The following is a 19,714-nucleotide window of genomic DNA, read 5'->3' as shown; positions in this document are numbered from 1 at the left end:
AGAAAATAACAGGTTGTGGGTTGAGAGTAGCGAAAGAACTTTGACGGTGGGGGTGGTAAGGCTGAATCTTCAACCATCACCCTCCTGCCTGGCGTCGCTCTCGAGTGGAAAGTGGCCTCCAGCTTCAGCCTGGATCCGGAAATCAGCGAAATAAATCACTTTGAAGTGGGTTCAGTTGGCAGAGTCGGACTAGGCAAGAGTAAGGCCGGATCACCTAGACCTTCTGTCTCTCTCCAGTGTCTGGGACACTGCCTCGTCCGAATGGTAGAGTGGGTAAGACCTGTAGAATGCTATATATTAAGAAAGAGAGGAAAATAGTGGAGGAAGGTTGCTTGGATTTGCTCTACAAAGCAGGAACAAAGCGGTCCCAACCTGAGGTTGAGTCAATAAGCCAGCTTCGACGACACCACGAATTTGCCTGTCTGACTTGAGCCTCACTCAGCGCTTTGAAATTCGACAGCCACATAATTACCTCACATACACGCAAGCTGAAGTAGCTATGTAATTTTTAGCGTCATTGAATGTATTGAGATATCGTCTTTCAATCACAATTACCGCCATCTCTGCCCACAAACCCTACCAAGCACACAGCGAAAGTATCCATCTCCTCTCCCAAACGCAGGCCACTCATCGAGCTGCGTCCTTACGTATTGGCTGATCTTCGTGCCTGGCCTGACCCATCCTATACCCAACATGTAGGCACCTGATCAGAACGATTTCCGTCCATGCCTCTACTGCAAGTCCGGTGTTGGCCCACACTTTGGACGCCATGCACATACATCGCCAAAGCTACGACGACATGTGTCATCCCTGTCGTGAGTCCGTAAGAAGAATATAAGCTAATGTATAATCCTGAAGTAACTCCCTTTTGCAATAGACCCTCCTCTAGAGGTACGTCTCTATGATGGTATCCGCCTCGAAGCAGTTGTACACAATGAGCAGAAAGGACCATATTAATCATGATGAACCTGAATCTTTCGTGAATCCCCGAAACTCCTGTTTTCCCCAATGCCATGCCTTGCTAGTATGAACCCCATTTTTGTGTATTTGAATGTAACCGTGTAGTGCGGGCGCCTATGCTATTGCAGCAGGCAGAAGTGTTTGAGGGACGAGACTTGGTAGTCCCGCCTCTTATTGTTGTTTATCCTGGTTTTGCGTCTTTCTCTAGGCTTCAGAAGAACCTGGACATGGCTCTGCTGAGATCAATGAAGTCGACGGGCTTGGTAACGTAGTCGCTGAACCCGGCCGCAACGCATTTGTCCTGAACATCGGACATGACATTGGCCGAAAGCGCAATGATGGGAAGCTTCTTGAACCCTTGCTCTTTCTCCCATTGTCGAATTTCTCGGCAGGCCTGGTAGCCATCCTTGCGTGGCATATGCAAGTCGCACTAGAAAGTTAGTCAGCAGAGCGACACGTCTTGCGAGATGACGAGCACTTACGAGTATCAAGGAGTAGTAGTTGTGGGCGTGACCAAACACCATTTCGGTGCACTCAGCGCCATCGGCGGCCACTTCAACCTCCACGCCAACCTTCTTCAAGTACTTCTGTAGAACCTTCTGGTTCACAGGGTTGTCTTCAACCAGTAGCACCTTATACCCTTTGTTGCCCATACGTTTTCCAATCTCCTGGTAGCTCGCCTTCTGAGTTTCAACCATACGTTGTGCAGTTGAGCGGTTCCGATCAACGCTCAGATCGCGGACCTTGTCAGGATCAAAGATGACGGCAAACCTCGATGGCTTGACAGGTTTGTAGATGAAAGTGACAATGTTTTCTGACACAAGTTTCTCATACTTCGTATCTGTCGCAAGTCTCATTACAGCTTGCCGTTGGACTGAGTCTGATAGAATGAGGATTGTCGTATTGTTGATGGTTGTCGACTTTGTAATCTGCTCCATGAGGCCGATAATCTCCTCTGGAGACGGCAAGTTGAGGACGATGTGAGTGAAATTGACAGACTCCTCTCCCCCAAGCAACTTCTGCGCCTTTTCGGTAGAGTCTAGTGCTGTGATTTGATGAGGCACATCCTTGGGCAGAGTCATCTCGATGTGTTGTGCCGTGGCTTCACGACTATGAGTCTGAGGGCAGATGATGAGGATGGAGTACATAGGAGGCTTCAAGTCTTCAGGCTTTGTCGGTTTGGAGGTCTCGGGTGTAGGCGTTTTGCCTGGTGAAGACTCGCTGGAAGGTAGCTCGAGCTTCATCTGTGACAGATCTTGGCCACTTGCTCTTGCTGCTTCGCTGAAGTGAACCAGTCCAACGTTGATCGAGGACACGGACGTAACGGACGTACGCTCCGTAGCCCGAGAGACGCCAGACTGGACCGATGGAGCTGAACTTCCGCTAGAAGCAATAGCAGGCGACGTGAACTCAGTGTCAGTCTTGGGGCTGCCTGTTGATGCGGGCGTAGGTGAGGGCAAGTTCTTTGAAGGGCGGATAATAGCCACATCTTGAGTCGCATTGGAAGTGGGTTGCAAGCTCTCAGGACTCAAGGGTGCATCAGGATGATCCTCCTTTGTCGGCAAAGCAAACTTGGCAGTGAAGGTGAACGTTGACCCTTTTCCAGGGACAGCGCTACCTTCCATCTTACCTCCGTGCAGTTCCACCAACTGTCTCGAAATGACTAGTCCAAGACCACTTCCGCCATGCTGTCGGGTACTGCTTCCATCGATTTGGCTGAATGGCTTGAAGATGAGATCTGCCTCCTCCTTAGAGAAACCGCGGCCTGTGTCAATGATGGCGAACTCGAGCATGATCTCGTGCTGGTCCTGGGTCGAATCTTTGTTGGTATGAACCCTGCATCGACTGAAGACCTCTCCCTCGGCAGTGAACTTGATGGCATTGCCAATGACGTTAAGGAGCACTTGGCGAATCCGGACCTTATCGCCCTTGACCCAAGCCGGAACATCCTCCTCCACGATGTAATTCAGCTCTAGCCTTTTAGCAATAGCCATGGTGGAGACCAACTCATTGACATCCTCAATGAGAGAGCGGGTATGGAACCATTCGTATTTGAGCTTCATCATTCCGGCATCGACCTTCGACAAATCCAGAATGTCATTGATGATCATCAACAGACTGTTAGCACTCGTCTGGATGGTGTTGGTGTAGTCTCGCTGCTCTTCGTTGAGAATGGTATCTTGCAGGAAGCTGACCATTCCTGAAATCCCAATGAGTGGCGTCCGGATCTCGTGCGACATGTTGCTCAGGAATCTACTCTTAGACTCCATAGCCTCCTTGAGTTTGGCTTCAAGTAGTTTGTGGTCGTTGATGTCCGTAGCTGAGCCAAAGTAGGAGCTGGCTCCATTTCCAAAGTCAATGTTGTCGATCTCGACGCACCGGATTAGGTGCCATCTGTACTCTCCATTCTTGGATCGTAACCGCACCTCGGTCGTGTATGATAGTCTGCCGTTGCTGTCGGTTGTCACTTTGATAATACCCTGCCTGGCCAAAGCCGTCAAATCAGCGGTGGGCATCTCGTAGACCGAGCTACTGCTCGAGCTGTTATTCCGTGACAAGGCTTGGTGGATGCCTCGAAGGTTGGTTTCCATCTGGCTTTGCGTTTTGCCCGATACAAGGCTGGCCAACGTCGCCTCAGATGACGCTGGGTCTTGGTGCCCTGTACGATCGAACTTGAAGGGCATCGGCGTTGGTGGTCTGTCTGTGGGTATGTGGCATTTGGCCAGGTCATCAGGATGAACAAAGTCCATGAAACCCAGGCCGAGGCAGTCTTCGAAACTCTGCCCCGTGTACGACAGCCATTGCTCGTTGGCAAAAGTAATACCTTCGTCTTCAGTTGCAGTGAATATGATTTGAGGGATGAGATTGGCCAGAAGTCTGTGCTTTGCTTCTGAGGCCTCAATCTCCTCTTGCCGTGCAGCCTTAAGTTCCGCAATATGTTGGTCATGGATATCCATGTAGGAGCCGAGGAATTGCATCATGACTCCACGTTTATCGCGGGACGCAACAGCACGAGCATAGAACCATCGGTAGGCCCCATCAAAGCGTTTGATGCGAACAGTCCTCGAGAACTGTTCACCAGTGCGTAAGGAATGGCTCCATGCCTTCAGATATTCATCTCTGTCGTCTGGGTGAATGCTGCCCCAAGGATCGGCAGCCAGATCAGAGACTGTCTGACCGCGGTAGGTAAGGTAGCGACTATTGACCCAGACGATTTCGCCTGACTGCGGCAGCGAGACAAAGACGTGAGCAGGCAAAGAGTCTAGTATGAGACCCTTGAGACGATCTGATGGCGGTGGCATGTCTACTGGGCCAACATTTATGGAGCCTGTTCGAGTCGGAGCAGTGTGGGGTACCGGTCTACTGACCACACTTGAGCTAGGTGGTAGCGATTGGAAGCTCGTCGCAAAGTCGGCACCGTAGGAATGCAAGAGAGTGTGATGACTGCCGTCGGAACTTCTCTGGTCAGCTGACTTGAGTCGAGGTTCGAGCACAGCGATTTCGTCGAGATAATTCTTGAGTTCGTGGGAGAGCACTCTCTTGGAACCTCCCGGCGTCGATACTCGGCTTTCGACGTTGAGCTCGACCAGGTCTTCACTCTCCCCAGGCGTCTGAGCAGGCTCCGTGTTAAGAGGCTTATATGAAGCGGAGAGACGAGCTTGGCGCTTGTCCAGTGGCGAATCTTCCTTTGAACTTCTTCTTGTCCTCTGAGAAGTCGCAGAAGCCATCTCAGCCCTCGAGTTGCCCGGCTTCAGCTTGGTGCCAAAGTAGCTGTCTCCCCCAACTTGCGCAGGACTGGTCGCAAATCCAGACTTGTCAATGGCATGATGCATGGAACCAGGCGTGCCAAGTGGGGAGCCAGCAGCACTCTTGGAGACACCTGAGTAATCGCTGGGACTGGTAATGCTGCCCGCGAGCGAACGTTGGGCCACCATGTCATCAGAGGCCATAAAGCTTAGATTGCCGATGCTGGCAGGGTCTGCTAGGGGACGCCCGTCGGCAGCAAGCGCGCCGAACCCGGCAGTGTGAGGCCTGCGCCGGTTGAGACCAGCAAGCTCTGTCTCCAAATTCGTATAATGACGACATAGAGAAAAGGAGGTTGCTAGGTGCGGGGCAAGATACTCTAGTGAATGGCGAAGGTTTGATGGATATGGGATGACGGGACTGAGAATCGACAGAATAGCAATAGGCGCGGGCTTATCTTTGCGCTGCCATGGGGATGAGGCAGCATCGTCATCATCATCGCCGCCAGTAGCGTCCTGGGCTTCACTGCGGCTGCGAGAGTGAGACTTTTGCTCCAGGATGGTTGTGTCAAGCTTGAAGGGATGGACAGGCTTTGAAAGCAGTAGATGTGTCAACGGAATGTGAAGGACTGTCCATGCGTTATCCACGCCAATAGCTTCAGGAGGTCGCATTCCTGCGTAGTCTGCAGGTGCAGACTCGGGGTTGAAAGAGTCCTCATCGACCATGGCATCAGTGAAGAAGGGGTTCTCGTTCGGATCTGCCCGGACGGCTGGAGACGGCGCCGGGGACTGGGACCAAGGCGATGGCGGTGCCTGTTCAAACTCCTCGTATTTGGGGGTGAGTGGGCGTGGCTCGTCCTCGGAAAGTCGCGAAATTATGCTAGATGGCTTGTCACCGCTGTGACTACGGCTAGAGCTCCAGGAGGAACTTGAACCACTCAAAATCGTCGAAAGCTTTTGTGTAGACTCGATTCGGCCCCTCTTCAGCTTTTTCCTTGCTGCCTCAGCCGAGGTCGTGTTGGCTGTCACTCTTGACTTGGCTGGCGTCTCCTCTGGCAAGTTCTGAAGATAGGGGTAACTTCTTGTCAGTGCGATGACCTTGCCTCGTTCAAGAACACGCATGACACCGCCGTGGTCGATGAGAGGATCAGCCTCGTAATCCAGAGCTTGAAGCACAGGAAGCACTCTACCCTCTGTGTCGGATTGAGCGCCAGTTGGAGCCTCCCAGCTCGGTACGTTCTGCTCTTCAGCGTCATGCTCAGCGAGTGCAGATTGGTTCAAAGCTGGCCCGAGTGGCTCTTGGGCCATGTCCTCGGTCGCCTGGCCAGGCGGGAAGTAGCTTTTGCTTCTGCCCAGTTGCGCAGGTCGGCGTGAGGGCAAGAGCCTCTCATTGCTGTTTCCTTTTCGTTCCCTATTCTCCTCATATGTCGTGAATGAGTGCCGAGTTTGGAGACTGGGTCGAGACAACATCCTGGGTCGTGCCGCATCTTCGGGTAAAGGAGGCTCTTCCGAGCCAATGTCGCCGGCGCTACTGGGTATCAAACTGCTTCCCCTTGCCATGTATCCGAGGCTGAGGTCGTCCTCCTGGTGCTCGTTGTACGTTGCCTTCTGACCCCAGGGCACGTTCTCGATATCGGTGGTGTCAGCCGGCACAGCAAGTGTCACTCTTTCGGCTTTGTAGACGTCTCTCATGATTTGAACGACGGTGTTCCACCACGCATCCATTCCCGGCTCGGCATTGAGCATCAGCGACAGATCATAGAGGTTTGGGCTTGGGAAATCGCCCTCCAGTTGGCCAGTGGCTCCGGCGGGGAGAAAGGTAAGGGCCGATGCTGGTGTTGATGAGCCGGACATGACCCTATCTTGAGCGGCGCCGAAACCCTCGAACGACATACCCTGCGCCATGAAAGCGGCCGCAGTAGGGGACATGTTCCCGAATGGTCGATTCATCGCGCCCGGGCCGTACCCCGGCGTATACATGCGCGGGAAGGGGTAAGAAGGAGTTCCCGCGATATGACCGGGCGTCATGCCGCCACGTATGGTGTTGCCGGACTCCGTTGACGTTGTGGTTAGATTGGACGATGTCGTTGCCAAGCCCGCGATTCCAGCCTGTGTGCGCGGCGAGTTGCCACTTTCCTCCTGGATTGGTGAGACGCGCACCTTGTCGGGGGTTGTCGCCATTAAGCCTCTCGTCGCCATCTCGCGCTTCTCCAAGTCTCGTGCCAATCGCTCTCGGTATCGATTTAGTTGTATCTGGGATTCAGAAAGGGCCGGTGGCGTCTCGTCGTCGGTCCCTGCAGCATACTCAGTTTTACTTTTTGGTTCCTTGCCGCCCATGCCACCAGCAACGTCATCACTGGCCCTGGACACAGCCGCGCTGCGCTTCAGGTTAGTATCCGGACCAGCACCGCCAGGACTCGTAGCCTTGGTGACGAAGGGTTCGGTTTGCGCCCTGGAGCGGTCGCTGGGCGACTTTGAAGACTGCTCCTTGGACACATCCGCCATTGCGGCTCGCGCATGTCTACCAGTCTTTAAAGAATCGAGTGTCAGTCCATGGCGGGGACTCGGAAGGTTGACGGGCGATTCTTTTGCAGGCGACTTTTTCGAATCGGGCGTCGTTCGTCTTGGAAGGCTAAGCCGACGCGCAGAGGACGAGTCTTTCTTGTCTACTGGAAGGCTCGTGCTTGGCATTCCTCATAGAATAGAGCGCCCCATACACAGAGATGGTGAAGTGTTGGTCGGGATTGGTGATGTCGCTTCGAGAAGGTGTCCGGCCGGGTCGTGACGAACAGTGACGGCGAATAAACGTGTCGTGGCAAAGTCGAAAGAGGAGGTGGACGACGAGGGGTTCGGTCGCGGTATTTTGGAGTGGGAGAGGGGAAAAGTCACGGTTGGAAAAATTCGATCGACGGGATGCGGTGAGGCGAACGAAGGTGACGATCTGGAAGTCGAAGGAAAATGCCGTAAGTAAGAGCGCGTGGTGCAGTGGTGGAGGAAAGATTGCAACGGTCTGGTTTGTATTGGTAACTCGAGGTGAAGGGTGAGGCAAGGTTAGGTAGGTTGGTGTGGGATGGTACGGATGGGATGTGCGTTTGGACTGAACTGAAAGAGGCATGGGCTGGAAGAGAACGGGACTGGGACCAGGCCTACCTAGCAGGTCTTTTAGGACTGAGAATGGGGACAGGAGCAAGTATGCGTGTCCGTAACGCCTATCGTGGTGTGTTGAGGGGCGTGTGCAATATTCCCGGCGCTGATTCTCTTTCTCTTTCAGTTTCTGTCGGAATGGGTCTCCTCAGTCTCTCCTCTCTCTCTATCTTTCTCTTTCTCAAAAGTCTGCGTTGACGGCGGGCCTGACGGGAACGGTGACGGTGACGGTGACGGGTGACGGATGACGGAGAACGGGGGGGGCGGGGAGCGGGCAGAAGACTAGAGGAAGCGAAGCGAAGCGAGAAACGCAGCAAGAGGGCGTGGGAATTTGGGAAGGAGAGGCACAATGGACGAAAAGATCAAGAAAGGAAAGGGTGGACGGTCCACCGGGGGCCTATGACGTAGCCCCGGGCCCAGCTGAGAAATAAGGTACCTGACGGGATGGGCCACCTCTGATTCCAACCGCACGGCATGCGAAAGGCGGCGGCGGCGGCGGCGGCAACAAATCACAGTCAGCTTCAGCTGTCCAGTCGCGGAGGGGGAACCAACCAGTCAGTAAACCCTCAGTCGCCAGCGTCGTCAATGTCTCGGTCAACACTGTAGGTAAGCTAGCTGGCTACCCTATTGGAACTGGAATCACCGGCCATCGCCTCCTATCCCGTTCATCAAATCAAGCTCTTTCCCAAGGTTCTTGGGCAGAAAATAGCTAATTACGGGCAGCCACCAAACCAGAGGGAAAGAGCCTAAGAAGAAAACACACAGGTCTGCCAACGGGTGCTTCCTTGGAAGATAACTGGTCTAGTGGGCCCGTCATCCCTGCATCATTGAAGTATCGATACTCGGCTTACTCACTCTTTTCGACGTACCGATCGTTCATCTGTCCTACCTTGGTATTCAATAAGGCATTCATGACAGATTAACCGACAGGACAGTCCTGAATCCACTACAGTTTCGAGCAAAACAACACCACCTCACTCATCAACACATTGCAATCTCCAGCTAAACTACAATTCACACTTCTCGGGCTTCTGTATATAGAGATGTTCTTTGATATACCTCCATACATTTAGCAGTAGCAGCTAGCTATCTACCTTGGTGCACCCGGCCACAGCCAGTGGCCCAACCAGTGCGGTCCGGATAGTCGCATCGTCAACATCCACGATAAAGTCGCGCGGATGTACAACAATAAAGGTACAGGTACATGAAAACGTACGTGCCCTGGCAAGATGTGGGGAGTCCTGCACCGATACGTGCCCCATTACATCACACGGCGTGGCTGCCGCTGGCCCCCAAGCTCCACACTCGCGGCATCCACTCAAATCTGCCTCTCCGTCTTCGTTAAACCCGTCTATCCTCGATTAATTGCTTCTGGAATCCCCTCCGTCTCGAACTCATCCGTTTCTGCAAAGGTTGCTGGCCCTGGTCCGCCGCACAGGCAGACGGACATTCACTCATCGCATCTCAATTGTTGGTGCGAATCTGCATCTGAGCACGCAACCAATTCTCTTCCCAGCCTCTATATTCTATCCCGGGATCCACCCCCAGACAACGCCGCAGTCCGCACCACATCGCATAGTGCCCCTGGTAAAGACGCGGCGGCTCACGGTTCGCGGACCTGGGAATCTCGGAGCCAGAAAGGCTGTGAGGCTCCGTCGGATACTGTCCGCCGTTTCAATGGCAACTCCACGTCTCCCGTAACGGAACCCACCCGGCCGCTCACAAGGCCGGGTTTCCCATACCTGAACAGGTCCTTTTCCTTCGCCTCGCACACATGAGCCGCCACAGGACAACCACTAGTCGGCCTTGTTTTGACATATCGAACGCTCCCCGGACCATGGTGCCTCCGTTCAACCTCCAAGGCAGCGGCAAGCTCATGACTCTCTGCGCTCTCTAACCACCACCACAAACACCACCATCGTATGCGTACCCAAGTTGTAACGCATTGGAGGTCGGCGGGACGTCCTAGACACGACACGGGACACGGATTCCCGCACCTCGACCCAGTATCTAGACGGAACTACCCAGGCAATCCGGCCCGATTTTAGATACCACGCGGCCATCAAAAACTTCAGACTCGTGGTACACAACGTTTAGATCGACCATCGTGCTCATGGCAAAACCCCCTGCCCTCCCCCGAACTCCGGAACAGGCCGCAAACAAACCAACAAAGGCAGCCAGGGCAGATCCCAATGCGCCGCGCTGCCGTCAACTCTAACCTGGTTTGCCCACAAAAAATTCAAAACGGCACGATGCAAGGTCGTACACAAATACAACGTCGTTGCAGCAAATTCTCGACTAAGACGGCATCCAGGGCGATCATGTTCCAACAAAAGACGTGGAAGGAAAGTTGATTTGCCAGGCACAGTATACTATCATGCAGCAAGTTGAGACTCTGATCGAGTCACGGATATGTCACAATTACGAAGCATCCGTTGACTCCATCAGGTACGCGTACAATACCTCGGACCGCGCATGTCTTATCACTTGTCTGGTCTGCGCTCTGGTGACCGCCGCTATTGTTCGACTCAGGTGGTCAGAATCGAATTGTCACACGCTCGTCCGCGTCGGACTCCAGCACTCGTTCCCACTGCAAAGCTACAATTCACGACAAGCTAGCATGGCAAGGTATGCTGGGCCATCTTTTGATTTGAAGGTGGTCAACTGACAGAGTCCCGCCCCGGCTCCCCGCACTGTAATGGACCTGGTTTTTTAATGATTGGGCGACGCTATTTGGTTGTCGCGATTTAAGGCTACACTCAGTTGACGACTGCGATCGAGTTTGTGGGGATTGATACACACGTCTTTGTTGATGAACTCCACCACACCAGGGCAAGAAATTGGGATATGCCCTGGGAAACGGTGAGTTGGAACGACGACGCGGTGATGTCTGCAGCCTTGCTTTGCAGAATTTTCCCGCCCCTTCGACCTGTACCCAGCAATTTGGTATTACGCCGGGATTCACTTTTACTCTATTTGCTCATATTGACGAGCTGATGAGCGAAAACAGGCCGTTTCTTGCCCAGTTCCCATTTACCCCAATCGTGGAACGGCGACCAGCCAAATGGAATGACTGATTAACTCACTTCTGGCATCTCAGACCTCACTAATGCGCGGTATACGGGGCATAACAAGCTTGTCAAGCCATATCGGTGAACGCCATAGGCTTAGTTACGACGGGGACGTGATCATTAGTGGGCTAGCTAGATGGCACCTGTTCCAGAAAAGAATGTGGCCATCCCATTCTGGCTCTGCAGCCGGAGCGGGTGTCACGCCGCCAGGGCGCCGGTTATTCACTAACCTCCACTGCTGGACAAGACGCGATAACTTCGGACGTGGCTGGCCACTGGACTCCTCGAAAGGGGGACGGCGATGCTGCCGCGGCAGGGTTTCCGTCCACGTTTGATTGGCGACTGGGCCACAACTCAGGCGGGCTTGTTTCCATTCAGTGTTTGTCTGTCTTGCATTTGCGCCAAATGCTCCCTTCCTTCCCCTTTCCCCCTTTTAGTTTCCTCTTGCAAGTTTCAATAGCAATCAACCACTCACTTGGTCATTGACACGAACGGAAGGTGTGCTCGCTATTCCCAACACTCGTGGATAGCACAGCTAGTCACGCGACCTGCCCTGCTTCCTTCTCTCCATGAAATCGATAGCAAAGGCAAGAGGCTCCACGCTGACGGCATGGTGCAACATCGAAACTTCTTGCCTTACTCAGAAACGCACACTCTACCTTACCAACTCGTCACTTCATAGGAGAGACAGCGAGGGGTGATGGGCGAAGTTACTTGCTACACTACAGACACAGCCAACGCCTTTTTCTCGACCCTGAATCCAGGTTGGACCCCTTATTTGTGCCTACATGTATACAGAGAACAAGACAACATCCTACAGCATCAAGACAAACTCATCGAGCTAACGGACGCTGCTCCGGATACAAGGGAGAGCTTCAGGTACTTGGATGAGGTACTCCGTACGGCAGAGCCAATTTCAATCACATCGCGCTGTCAGCAACCCACAAACCCCAGCGAAGACCAGAATGCGGTTTGAAAAAGAGTCAACTCTTATTGAGCCTAGCTCACGGCTTGCGCAGACGCTCCTCTCCACAGGCCACAGGGCAGACTGGTCCTTTTCGACAACGCATGACCTTTCAGACCCCTGAAGCTTGTCTCTCTCACGCTAAATGAGGATAAAATGACGTCAACATACATCGTAGCTTTCTCGATGGCGCCCTAACTGCAATGGGAATCCTGGCCCTGGAAGGCCGGGGAATGGGAACCCCCTCCCAGTCCCAAAGGCGCAAATGTGCCACTGTACCAACAACCTAAGGTACCGCAGTACAGGCACCACAGGACATCGCATTGCGGCGGATTGCTGCATTTCTCCATCATTCGAGCCTCCTTTTCGCAGTACCCTACGTAGTATACGAATTCCCTTTGACACCTGGGCTACTTATCATCTTGGCTCGTAATTGGCCAACTACACAACCGATGCAGTCAAAATCAAATGCGAGCTTGGCCTCACTCCCCAATCACATTGGTTCCACAAACCGATTTCCGGGAGACCATCGTCCCAACATAACCATCACCGCGGACCTGACAGCTTTTTCTGCCCAGCGCTTGAGCGCCTTGAAAGCAGGCCATCGAGCCCCAGGCCCCATCTCGCCTGTTCCAACACTACTGTACTCCGTACCAAGGTCATCTCCTCCCAGCTAGACACTAATTGAGACGGCAAGATCTGTCAGTCGTGACTATTGTGGTAGGTACTTCGTGAGACTATCACGAGATTGACAGCGCTCTAGAAGCCTTCCTCTTCCGTCCAACCCAGCCATGCGCGTTTCCGCCGCTATTGGACCCCGGTGCGGAATTCTCAGCATACGACCAAGCCAATCATCAAGGACACGGCGTGACAACGCAGTTTTCTTACCTATCCGCATTAGTTGGCATGCAGGAGTCCGATATTTGCCAGCCACGACGGCGCTCGTGCTATATCTAAAAGGTAGGTTGCGGCAGGCACGCATGCACATTACACACACATCATCTATACCCCGCTACACGCAGCTCCCGTCTCCCGTCGCCCGTCTCCCGCCTTCAGCGTGCCACGCGGGCATCTTTCTCCGGCTTTAGTCATCATAGACCGTCCGTATACTACAGTGAACGCCAGCCCAAATATCTGCGACCAATCGTTCAGACGGACGTGGGGAGCACGCCCGTCATTCCAGCCTGAACTTGGGATGAACTGAGACGGAAGCCACCAAGTGGCGTACGAGATCTGAATTTCGGGAAGGGGAAAACGACTTCAACTTGTCTTGCAACGCGTTCCCGAGACCGCTGAACGGCGGAAGCAGCGGGGAGGCCGATATCTCGTTGCGAAACCCGCAGCGTTTGCCTTGATCTTCACTGAGACTTTCTTGTTCCTGTCCGCATGCCAAGATTTTGCCATGTCGAGATTCGAGGCCCGGAACCGACAAGACGGCAGCATCGGCACCAGGAAATGTTTGAAAGCTGATCCCCGTTTTCACGCAAGCCACAAATTCCAGCCACCCAGTGTGGCTGGATTTTACGTCTCAGCCACGAACACTCTAGACCTCAGCACATCGCGAGCTTCACTTTGGAAATCTGTCTACCGTACTAACGCCTTGGTGGATCCCTTGTCCTCGAAAACTAAAGTTCAAATTCACAGGCAGTGGTTCCCAGGCGGCCGACTGGTGTATGCGGGCTTATGAGATGGAGCACACCGCGTGGCGCATGCCCAAGTCCATAGCTGCTCGACATTTCACCCTCCTTTAGCGGATGGCACATTGACCAACCAATCAATCAGAATGCGCTGAAATTTGCTTCTGTTGCCCCGAAAAGCCTCAAACGTGTCCCGAGTCGATGGATGGGGGCCCAGGAAAGGAGTTTTGCAGTTCTTGCTGGCTAACGCTTTGTGGACAAGTTCAAGCCGCCCCCGGACGTTAGCGTCGACAGACGAAAGCTGAGACGGCAGATGAAAGTCATTTCTCTGCTTTTTCAAGACCTACAGAGTACGGAGTACGTGGACGTTTATCGTCGATCTCGATGAAAGTACCAATTGGTTTCCACTTTGCATTTTGCCGGAGACAGTTCCATTCCCTTAGCCTGAGAGGCTGGCTAGTTGCCCCCGATCATGTTCGATTAAGTTTCTGGTCTCGAATCCCAGCTGTCTGGTCGCGTCTACTGGACTTTGTTTGTGTCACTGGTAGACTCGGCCGAGCAGGAGGTGCTTTGATGGACTCCTCGCGAGAGGCTTGTTGTTTTTGAGATTGACCCGGGCTCTGCAATGTCGTAGGACCGACTACTCTGCCTTCCGCCTCGTCCTGACCCAGTAATGATCCATGGCAAATATGACCGTAGTTGACATGAATTCCTTCGTACATACTAAGAGCCAACGTCAGGAGCAGGCTCCGGACCACCCTTACACACAGGCCCACTGCAAGATAGTCTTACCTCATCTGCCCACTTCTCGAGTCCTTGTACGGATAAGGGGGGGTTCCTTCTCGAGTCTTGACGGGTAATGCTTAGCCGTAGCGCCAGGATTGAAAACTGACAGATCCTGTCCATGAGAATATGTATGATCCTCCTCTAGTGCCAGTTGAGAACCGGTTTCCCGAGAACCAGGGCAGATGGCCTAGCTGTTGTGGAATATCTACAGCAATACTCCTTGGACTAGAGCTGCCTCCTGTATTCGATGGCAGAAATAAGCCCATAGAAATTTCTACATCGTGCTCGGTATTCACTGCGCCGCGGCGTTCCAGCCATCCACCCAAACAACATTTCCACTGAACCGGCGAGGAACGCCCCACTGGGCCCGATATCAGATTGGCAAAAAGGAATCAAAAACATACAACACCAGGTATTCGCTGGTCGTCACCGACCCAACTACTAATCCGGCCCTCATTGGCTTATCTATGGGAGAGCGGACGGGATCCCGAGTTTTCCAATGGGTATGGTCGTATGTGGTCGTCTGGCGATGTAGAGTTGCTAATATCGTGACTGCGAAATCTCGTGATGCTGGTGTTGCGGCTCTACCATCCATCCCCCACAATGGATTCAGAGAGCCTTTTCAATGAAACCAACTATTTTACTGGTGTAGAAGTCCTCAACTTCAAGATCTCAGTCTTTGTGGTTTGTTTATGGTGTGGTGTTTTGGCGATGTCAATTCCTCGCTTTCTCAGCCTCATTTGTTTTCCCCGCTCTGAGCTCGAGATGACCTAGTCAATAGTGGGATGAACACACGTCACAGATTCCGTCCGAATGGTTAGAATAAACTCTATTATAGTCGTCCTTTTTGTTGAATGACAAGTTCATTAATCTTTAGCTGCTCTGTGCTATTCAACAGAAATCCACAGTTCGCGGTACATCTCTACTCCACTACTACTTGAGCAGCACGGGGACATATAATCGCACGGAACACCACACGCGAAACCAATCCAATATCATCTCAGGTAATCGGATATTTTCAAGCTGCTTTGCTTTATTGACATGATACCTGGATCATGTTCCACACTCCCGGATTGCTGTGCGCATAAAAATAACGACCTTTTAGGATGGAAGGAGATGAATTGTGTTTACGAGATGTTGCGATAACTATCAGTCAGAGTCTCGACTTTGTGATCTCCGCTCCAGGTGACTGCAACTGTATAATAGGACGGCAACCTCTAGTAAGTATCGAACCTCTAGTAAATATCGATTTATCCTGGCCATGTCATCGCAGCATCAGAGAGACTCCGATAGAAAGCTTATGATAAGTCAGCAAACCTCGACCTCTTTGAGACACACGGAAGATCGAATCATGGAAATGTGAGTACACCTACTCAGGAGGAGTCAACAGCGAACATGCAACCAAAAGCCTCCCCTCGGTTGGCTCTGGTGAAGAAGGGGTCGAGGGAAAACCCGGTTCAAGAGGGAAAACATCTATGCCAGGTTATAGGGTCCGATGGCTGTTCGAATACGAGATTTGCCATGGCGAACTTCACAAAGGCATGAACCTCTTGTCTGTTTCCCCTCGAGATACACTTTGCTACTTATGCGGGACCAACCAAATAGCCTCAAAGAGGGCTCCCGCCAGAGTGGTGTTCATCAACGTAGTACTCTCATACCAGCAATCTAGTGTCATTGAGAGATATAACTCCTCTCCATAGATGACGTGCTCTGCAACACAGATCAAGTGATGCACAGGAAAGTGATAAAACCAACACTCGAACATGTTGACTTCCTCACAAGATACATGAAAGTGATGTTCCAAGTGTATATAGAGTATAGGTAGCTTCGACCGAGGTATATTCCCAGGACAATGGCAAAGAGGAGTCACTTGGATATGTTTCTCCATAAGCCTTCCCAGTCACAGTCTTCGCCAACTCTCACGTGTCGCTTGACCGCCCTAGACCGATTTTCACTTCTCGCCGCACCGATAGAAAGAATTGGGTACCTATATGAGAGGAGAATACGATCTGGTGCTGGAGTCTGGGGCCCATACGCCTCAGTCTCGAAGGAGTCCCGAGGGTCTTGCGGCGTGGATTTTTTAGATGGTGTTATATCAGTCAAACACTCTCGATGATATATACAGTCATGAGTATTAGTATACCGTCTCGTCTTTGGAGGGCAGGCAAGCTGCAGTCTCAACATGGCGCCTTGGCTAGTTATATATTTACCACTGTCGAAACCCACGGCGGCACTCACCATCTGAAGCAAACTCTCGTGAAGCCTATATAAACTTGTACTTCTTCCAGGAAGCTGTACGCGGGACTTCGCGGATCGTACGAAAGGAGCGACTAGCGTGACGGACGAGAAGGTTACATTACCAGTAGAGGAAAGACAGACTCGTTCGCTCCGGGAAGCAGCATTCGGCCTGATAGATTTCAGTTACTCGGTGACCAAACGCGACCTCGAATGGCTTTAAATTACATGGATGAAGACTTAAGCCCGGAAACCATCAACGAGGACCTGACGTGGTTTTCCCAGCCGGCTCAGTGATATTGGAAATTGAGAAATGCGCTAAGCTGGAATGAGGAAATACTCTGACGTGACAGCGTCTCGCCAAGGTGCAAAACAATCACTGAATAGGGCAGAGAACAGTTTCACGGGCTGCTCACATGCTTTGTCCTTCAATCATCCAAGGCTGGGTCGCCTCGGAAGACCGGACGGCTAAGTTCCCCACTCTCATTGGACCGGCGCCGATCCGGATAGAACCGCGAAGCCGAACCCCCGGGAGCTCCGGGGTTCGGGTGTCCCCTGTCATACCCCACCATAGCTCCGCCAATGTACCTATTTCGACACTGGAGGATGCGGCATCGTGGATATCTAACTACGATTATATATATGCAGCATGGTAAGCGATCTTCCCATCCCGAATACAGTGCAGCAAATGAGCGTACTGATCAACGCAGCAGCAGAACGATATGACTGAGAGTGCTTGCCACTATCAAGTCAACTTCGAGAACTCAAGTTCATAATGAAAAGCACATTACAATGTCAAGTGACCCGGGAGTAGTTGTTGCGAGATTCCCTTCACTACATCTCCCAGGGGCGATGGCTTGGGCTGAATCAAACCCGTCTCTGCGGGGACTTGAAGGCTCATGGACTTATTTGAGGGAAAGTACTCGCATGCGCCTGCACCAAGTTGAATGAAATCTGCCAAGCACTCAGTAATTAAAACAGGCTGTAAGGGCAATAGTAAGTTGCATGTGAAGCACCACCAACAAGGGTGTGCATTACACGCCTTCTGATTGGCTGTGGTCAAGGAGCTTCCAGGCCTAAAGTGCGAGGCTGCGATCTTTTCCTCATAGCCTTGTGGCGCCCACTTTCACTTCTTCCAACTCACCTGTCCGATCACCCATTGATTTCCTACGCAAATAATCCGCGACCTGCTAGACGTCCCGCTGGGTATTTTTGACCGCTAAACTTACGAAATCGAGCGACCGAAACCCGACGTACGAAGCAATACGAAGATCGGGGCCTCCGATCGACGTCATCCATCATGGCCGACTCCGATGGCGAGTACCATGACATGTCTGATGATGACTTGCAGGTGACCAACGGTAGAGGCGGCGATGCGAGAAAAGGTGGAAAGAAGGGGAAAGGCGGCAATTCCAAGGCGCGATGGGAGGAGGTCAAGCGAAGTTGGGAGCAAGTCACAGAGGGCGCTGACGGCAGTCTCGCGGTCGGGGCAAGCTTGGAGGCCGAGAAGAGGAGGAGGCTGCTGAGAGACACAACGCCACTGCAGCGCGGCATTATCAGACATCTGGTGCTGGTGCTAGACATGTCATTCGCCATGACCGAGAAGGACATGCTCCCGAACCGCTATCGTGTAGCCTGGGCGTACGCGGCCGACTTCGTGAAGGAGTACTTCGAACAGAACCCAATCTCGCAGCTGGGCATCGTCGGCATGCGAGATGGCGTGGCTCTACGAATCAGCGAGATGAGCGGCAATCCGACAGACCACCTGGAGAAGCTGAAAGAATTCGAGGGCCAAGATCCGTCAGGCAACCCAAGTTTGCAGAATGCGCTTGAGATGTGTCGCGGTGCCCTTTTGTACGTGATAACGCCATTCCCTAAGCTTTACAGACAGATACTGACTCTGACCCGACAGCCACGCACCTTCCCACGGCACACGAGAAGTCCTAATAGTATTTGGCGCCCTCCTCTCCTCCGACCCGGGCGACATCCATACCACAATAGACTCCCTCATATCCGATAAAATCCGCGTTACCATCGTCGGCCTCGCGGCGCAGGTCGCCATCTGCGGAGAACTATGCACCCGCACCAACGCCGGCGACGACACGCAGTACAGCGTCTGCATGAACGATGCCCACTTCCGCGATCTCCTCCTTGCCGCCACGACCCCACCCGTTACCCGGACGGCCGCCCAGAGCACCGCTTCTCTGCTCATGATGGGCTTCCCCTCGCGCACTCTCGCGCAGGGCGAGACGACAGCCGTATGCGCCTGCCATAACAAACCCGCCCGCGAAGGCTATCTCTGCACGCGATGCGCTACCCGCGTGTGTCGTCTGCCCATCGAGTGTCCCGCCTGTAGTTTGACGCTCATCCTCTCCACCCATCTCGCGCGCTCATACCACCATCTCTTTCCGTTACGGAACTGGATCGAGGTCACCTGGGCCGCGGCCGCCAAGTCGAAAGCATGCTATTCGTGCCTCACCAACTTTCCGGAACCGCCCAAGGCCTCCAAGAAGAAGGACAAGGGCAAGGACCAAGATGGCGTGGCTACGACGACAGGGCCCGTTGCCCCGACCCCGGTGAAAGCGGCAGAGCTGAAGGGGGTTAGTGAAAGCGGACGGTACGCCTGCACGGTGTGTGATAATCACTTTTGCATCGACTGCGACGTCTACGCGCATGAGGTCATTCACAACTGCCCTGGATGCCAAAGTGACACCCGTGGGGCGGCGATGGAGGTGATTAACGAGACGAATGGGACGCATGAGCATCAAACCAATGGAACGGCTATGGTGGTGGACTCATGACACTAACAGATATATGGGAAACGGAACATAGGATGGTGGATCTTGGAGGAAGCGTGGAGCTCCCATGGAGGAGAGAGAGAGAGGGAGTAGCGCTCTGGCTAGAGTTGGCCAACACTCGGCAGTTTGCATTTGGACAAACGGATGGCAGCATCAACGGAGCACAGGGATTGGAGAAAAGAGTTCATCGGCGCAAGAGGTCCAGGTAAGGACCATGTTTTTAAATATACCTATCGTACCCTGCAGAACCCCCTCAACAAGAAGTTGGCTGGCTGAGAGATGAGCATCATGGCCTCACGTTCGACACCATCACGAGTGCGGATACGAACAATTGTGTGATACTGACATGAGGTTTAATTTGGTTTAACTACCTGTT

The 19,714-nt window shown here is 52.9% G+C and overlaps 4 protein-coding genes across 4 annotated transcripts; 2 read left to right on the top strand and 2 right to left on the bottom strand.

The window, feature by feature from the left end:
* Nucleotides 1–1,171: 1,171 nt before the first annotated feature.
* CCOS01_13978 (hsp90-like protein) lies at nucleotides 1,172–7,208 on the bottom strand (the record flags this gene model as incomplete). Its single annotated transcript, XM_060462122.1, has 2 exons — nucleotides 1,172–1,390; nucleotides 1,443–7,208. The coding sequence occupies 2 exons, from the start codon at nucleotides 7,206–7,208 to the stop codon at nucleotides 1,172–1,174; spliced, it is 5,985 nt and encodes a 1,994-aa protein (XP_060307218.1).
* A 579-nt stretch (nucleotides 7,209–7,787) lies between these two features.
* On the top strand, nucleotides 7,788–8,045 carry CCOS01_13977 (uncharacterized protein; the record flags this gene model as incomplete). The annotated part of the gene is made up of 1 exon (XM_060462121.1): nucleotides 7,788–8,045. The coding sequence occupies one exon, from the start codon at nucleotides 7,788–7,790 to the stop codon at nucleotides 8,043–8,045; it is 258 nt and encodes an 85-aa protein (XP_060307217.1).
* A 6,337-nt stretch (nucleotides 8,046–14,382) lies between these two features.
* On the bottom strand, nucleotides 14,383–14,571 carry CCOS01_13976 (uncharacterized protein; the record flags this gene model as incomplete). The annotated part of the gene is made up of 1 exon (XM_060462120.1): nucleotides 14,383–14,571. The coding sequence occupies one exon, from the start codon at nucleotides 14,569–14,571 to the stop codon at nucleotides 14,383–14,385; it is 189 nt and encodes a 62-aa protein (XP_060307216.1).
* Nucleotides 14,572–17,840: 3,269 nt separating this feature from the next.
* Nucleotides 17,841–19,341, top strand: CCOS01_13975 (uncharacterized protein; the record flags this gene model as incomplete). The annotated part of the gene is made up of 2 exons (XM_060462119.1): nucleotides 17,841–18,394; nucleotides 18,453–19,341. The coding sequence occupies 2 exons, from the start codon at nucleotides 17,841–17,843 to the stop codon at nucleotides 19,339–19,341; spliced, it is 1,443 nt and encodes a 480-aa protein (XP_060307215.1).
* Between the last annotated feature and the right edge of the window lie 373 nt (nucleotides 19,342–19,714).

Source organism: Colletotrichum costaricense, assembly GCF_030867565.1.
Source record: "Colletotrichum costaricense strain IMI 309622 chromosome Unknown Scaffold_19.1, whole genome shotgun sequence".
Lineage (NCBI taxonomy): Eukaryota > Fungi > Ascomycota > Sordariomycetes > Glomerellales > Glomerellaceae > Colletotrichum > Colletotrichum costaricense.
Note: the sequence above shows the minus strand (reverse complement) of the source record. Positions and strands in the feature narration are given on the sequence as shown.